General features: G+C 36.6%; 1 protein-coding gene across 2 annotated transcripts; it reads right to left on the bottom strand.

Moving 5' to 3' along the window:
* Window positions 1-1,429: 1,429 nt before the first annotated feature.
* LOC308660904 (uncharacterized protein) lies at window positions 1,430-5,287 on the bottom strand. Of its 2 annotated transcripts, none has more exons than XM_081315532.1 (4): window positions 5,180-5,287; window positions 4,922-5,052; window positions 3,714-3,843; window positions 1,430-3,495 (listed from the first exon to the last, which is right to left on the bottom strand). In XM_081315532.1, the coding sequence occupies exons 1-4, from the start codon at window positions 5,283-5,285 to the stop codon at window positions 1,757-1,759; spliced, it is 2,106 nt and encodes a 701-aa protein (XP_081171658.1). In that variant the 5' UTR covers window positions 5,286-5,287; the 3' UTR covers window positions 1,430-1,756. The 2 variants fall into 2 exon arrangements, with proteins under 2 accessions (XP_081171658.1, XP_081171659.1); XM_081315533.1 differs by having other exon boundaries at window positions 4,985-5,052.

The raw sequence follows: 5,287 nt of genomic DNA, 5'->3' as shown, positions 1-5,287 counted from the left end.
TCCCCAAGAAACACATATTAAGAAACGACACTACAAACTGTTGGAGCAACCAAAAATTGGGAAACTACATTACGCATTAGCTCAACAAAAGAAAAGAGGAATAGCTCTATATATTAAAGAAATAATGAATCCTAAAAAATCTACGTAGATGAAGAGGGAAGAATATTGATGGTGGAAATAATGATAAACCAAAAACAGATATTGATAGTAGCAATATATGCACCTAATAACAAACAAGAAGAGTTCTTGCATAAAAAATAGTAGAACTGGAGTACCAAAATATCAGTTTAATGGGAGATCTTAATGCAATAGTAGATGGAACACTGGACTATAGTAAAATAGGGGGAAAGGGAAAAATATACTCCCTAAAATGTTTTTTTAAATCCTGTATTCAGGATATATGGATAGAAAAGAATCCAAAAAAACTACAATATACCTTTAATTCAAATCGACACAAATCGTGGTCCAGAATTGATATGATATGGATATCTCCTGAACTAAGCACGATTATACAAAAGATCGAGATAGAACCTAATATACGGGCAGATCACAATCTAATAAAGATGATTTGGAAAGAAACTCAGAAAAAAGATGTTTTATTAATAAATCTGTACTAATGGAGAAAGAATTTACACAAATAGCAACAAAGGAAATGGAATTCTTTTTTAAAAATAAATAAAAAAGAAGAAACCTCCCTTCAAAGTGTGTGGGATACAGCTAAAACATACTTTAGAGGGTTGGCTATAACTTACATGGTGAAAAAGAATAAAGAAAAAACAACAACAGTTAAAACTACAGGAAGAACTTAAGAAATTAGAATCAGAACTACAAGCAGATCCACAAAAGAAAATACTTAAAAAACAAATGGAACTAATAAAATACAAAATAAATTTAGCAGAGGCTGAAAAAACGGTGCAATAAATTAAAAGAGCCAAACATAATTTTTTTGAAAATGCTAATAAACCAGGGAGGTGGGTGGCATATAAATTGAAAAAAGAAAGAGAAAAAAGTGATAAATCAACTACCAGACTCAAAAGGAGACTTACAGTTTCAAAACAATGCAATTTAAAAAATAATCAAAGACTTTAACGAGATACTTTATAGTACAGAGGAAACTTCACAAGAAAAAATAAAGCACTATATTAAAAAAGCAGATTTACCAAAAACTCCAGAGAATATACAAAATATTTTAAATGAAAAAATATCAATGACAGAGCTGACAGAAGCTATCAAAAGACAAAAAAATGATAAGACTCAAGGCCCAGATGGACTAACTGCAGTTTTACAAATCTCTACAAGATATTTTAAGTCCTATAATGAAAGAACTATGCAATGAAATACTTTTAGAGGCTAAAATACCAAATACATAGACAGAAGCTAATATTACTTTAATACCTAAAGAAGACTCAGACTTGACGCCAATAAAGAATTATAGACTAATATCTTTATTAAACGTAGACTATAAAATTTTTGCTTCAATAATAGCAGAAAAAATAAAGAAATTTTTGATTGAATTTATACATACAGATCAAAATGGATTTCTACCTAAAAGGCAAATAAAAAATAACTTAAGAATGAATTTAGACATTTTGGAATATTATGAACTTCAACCAAGAAAACAGACGGCGTTAATATTCCTAGAAGCACAGAAATTTAACTAACTTTCTAGAATTTACATATGTTCCCACCAAAGTGTATCTCTGTATGGGAAGTGAGGTCATTGCTCCTCCTAAAACTCTCTCCAAAATCCATACATTTATATTGGCTTCTTCCTTGTGTGGATCCTTTCATGGCAAGTAAGGTGATGGCTCCTACTAAAAGACTTTCCACACACTGTGCATTTATGTAGCTTCTCTCCTGTGTGGATCCTTCCATGGGAAGTAAGACCACTAAGTTTCTTGAAGCCCTTTCCACACTCCATGCATTTGTATGGCTTCTCCCTTGTGTGGATCATTTCATGAGTAGTAAGTTTACTGTTTATGAGGAAGCCCTTTCCACACTCCATGCATTTGTATGGTTTCTCCCTGGTGTGGACCCTTTTATGGAATGTAAGATGACTGTGTCGGCTGAAGCCCTTTCCACACTCCATGCATTTATATGGCTTCTCCCCTGTGTGGATCCTTTTATGGGAAGTAAGATTACAGGGTTGGCTGAAGCCCTTTCCACACTCCATGCATTTATATGGCTTTTCCCCTGTGTGGACCCTTTTGTGGGATGTAAGATTACTGAGTACACTGAAGCCCTTTCCACACTCCACGCATTTAAATGGCTTCTCCCCTGTGTGGACCCTTTTGTGGGATGTAAGATTACTGAGTACACTGAAGCCCTTTCCACACTCCACGCATTTAAATGGCTTCTCCCCTGTGTGGATCCTTTTATGTGATTTAAGAAGACTGAGTTCACTGAAGCCTTTTCCACACTCCATGCAATTATATGGCTTCTCCCCAGTGTGGATCCTTTTATGGGAAGTAAGATTAGTGCTGTATCTAAAGGTCTTTCCACATTCCATGCATTTATATGGCTTCTCCCCTGTGTGGATCCTTTTATGGGAAGTAAGATCACTGCTGCGTCTAAAGGTCTTTCCACACTCCATGCATTTAAATGACTTCTCCCCAGTGTGGATCCTGTTATGGGAAGTAAGACTACTTGGTTTACTGAAGCCCTTTCCACACTCCACGCATTTAAATGGCTTCTCCCCTGTGTGGATCCTTTTATGTGATTTAAGAAGACTGAGTTCACTGAAGCCTTTTCCACACTCCATGCAATTATATGGCTTCTCCCCAGTGTGGATCCTTTTATGGGAAGTAAGATTAGTGCTGTATCTAAAGGTCTTTCCACATTCCATGCATTTATATGGCTTCTCCCCTGTGTGGATCCTTTTATGGGAAGTAAGATCACTGCTGCGTCTAAAGGTCTTTCCACACTCCGGGCATTTAAATGGCTTCTCCCCAGTGTGGATCCTGTTATGGGAAGTAAGACTACTTGGTTTACTGAAGCCCTTTCCACATTCCATGCATTGAAATGGCTTTTCCTCTGTGTGGTTCCTTTGATGAACAGTAAGGGTCTTGTTTTCACAGAAGCTCTTTCCATGCTCGAGGGATTTATTTGGCTTCTCTCCCATGTGAAGACTTTTATGTGATGTAAGAGACCTATTTTCTTGAGAAAGTGTGGAACTCCAATTATAATTTTTTCTATTGCCTTTACATATATAACCTTGTCCGTTGGCTTGGGTTGGATAGTGTCCATGTATATCTAGTGTGCCTTTGGATAGTCTTATACCTTTCCCAGTATATTTTTTCTGTATTTTTCCTCGTTGGTCAAGAAACTCCTGCATGTGAGCATCAATGGAAGAGGAGCTTTCCTTATTCCAATTATGCGACTGATTTCTCTCCTGCCTTTGGAATTTCATTTGAATTACATTCTTCTTCATTGCATCTCCATTTCTGAACACCTGGAATGATTCCTTAGATTCTTTATCGTCCTGCCCATTATCACCTTCAAGGGGAAAGAAAATAAATATGATAGCAAGGTGAAAGAAAAAGATCAAACAACTGGAAGTCATAATAATTGATTTCTGATATTTGCCAGATTCCAATATATTAAACGTTTACATGCTTACAATGGCATGGCATAAATAACAATTTCTATATGCATGAACAGCCGATAACTACAAAATGTCTTCCTGAATTGACTGGAGAATAGGAAACCCTTACCAAGAGAGGCCACGTGGCTGTAATTTTCCAGCATGACTTCCCAATGCAGCACTTTTTGGTGAGGATCCAGCAGAGACCATTCCTCCTCGGAGAAATACACAGCCACCTCCTCGAAGGAGACAAGGCCCTCCTGACAGGGGAAAAAAGTGCACAAAAGGCCCAGGAGAAATTGTAAAAAAACTGTCCTATTGTTTATAAATTTCCAAAACAAAGCCGTGCACTAAGGTAAATGGATATCCTTGTTTGTATTCCAGGATTTATGTGAGAAAACAGAGTAAAAGCTTTTCATTGAAGAAATGTTTTGGGTAGGTTTTATCAATTGTATTGATTCTCCAGGACTATCAGAGCCTTTCAGTGAAAATAACCCTAATTTCCTTTGGATTGATTGACCTACCATTCATCTGTCCACCATTAAAAGACTTCTGGGGAGAATCAACTGGCAGATGGGGCTTAGAAACCCCACATATCAATGACTCCCAATCCTTCTTATTTTCGCAGATGGAAATGTGGGAATCTCTGTGGGTGTGGATTATTTTGCAGCATTTAGTAAAAGGCTCATTGTATACCAAGAAGCAGCAATCCTGTCTATCCTCCACACCTTCATGAAAGTGCTGGGAATGCTCAGCCAGGAATTTGCTTCTGCTTCTCAAATTTTAAGGAAGCTGCTTGTAGTCTGAGACATCAGCTGAATGGAAGATAAGAGGAAGAAATTTCCCGAGAAGGACATTTCTTAGCCCTAGCAAAGCTGAATTGTTTGGCGTCCAAATTCAGGCACAAATCAAGGTATTAGAATTTAATTTGCAAGCCAAAAGTGCCTTGATTATGTGTCTTTCAGAACAAGTTTTACTTTGGCAATTTTTTATTAACTCGATAGGCTTATCATTTAATCTCATCCACTTAGTTTTCTTATCATTGATTGTAAACAAAGCTTTTAAAAGACTGATAATTTGCCAGTGTGGATAGTTATTTTTTAGCATCCTTGCACAAAACTCAAAGAATTAAAAAAAGAATGGGCATCATGAAGGATTATTTGATAATTAAAATTATTATAATAATTGGCAACAATTAGCACTTATTTAAAACACTGGTCTTAAAAAAGATTCTCCTAATAAACATTTCACTTGAAATTTTCGTCTTGCTTAGGAACACAAAAATATGCCAACACAAACAAGAGGGGGAAATGGAAGGAGGCAGTACTATGTATATACCAGCTTGAATTTCTGAAGGAAAAGGAGAATACAACTCTTAATAAATAAATTTCCTCTTCTTACTTGAACTGGAGTATCAACCACTGTTTCAGCTCCGCCATCAAGAAGGGCCAATTTCCTTCTATTCTTTCCTGTGAGGGAGAGAGAATTTTAAACTGCATAATTAGTAATGTAGGAGGTGGTATTCTGTAGAAGAGAAGACGTACAGAAGATGAGATACTTGAGATCACTCTGGGGAATGGGAGAGCCTTGTATTACCTCTAGTCATGTCTTGATTTGGATCATCCTGAGAGATCCTCCTGAAAAACATTTCTGGAGGTGAATTTGATGGATGCCTCCTCCCAGGATCTCTGATCTCCATCATGA

The sequence above is a fragment of the Vipera berus genome, assembly GCF_964194415.1.
Source record: "Vipera berus genome assembly, chromosome: 2".
NCBI classification, from domain to species: Eukaryota; Metazoa; Chordata; class Lepidosauria; order Squamata; family Viperidae; genus Vipera; species Vipera berus.
Note: the sequence above shows the minus strand (reverse complement) of the source record. Positions and strands in the feature narration are given on the sequence as shown.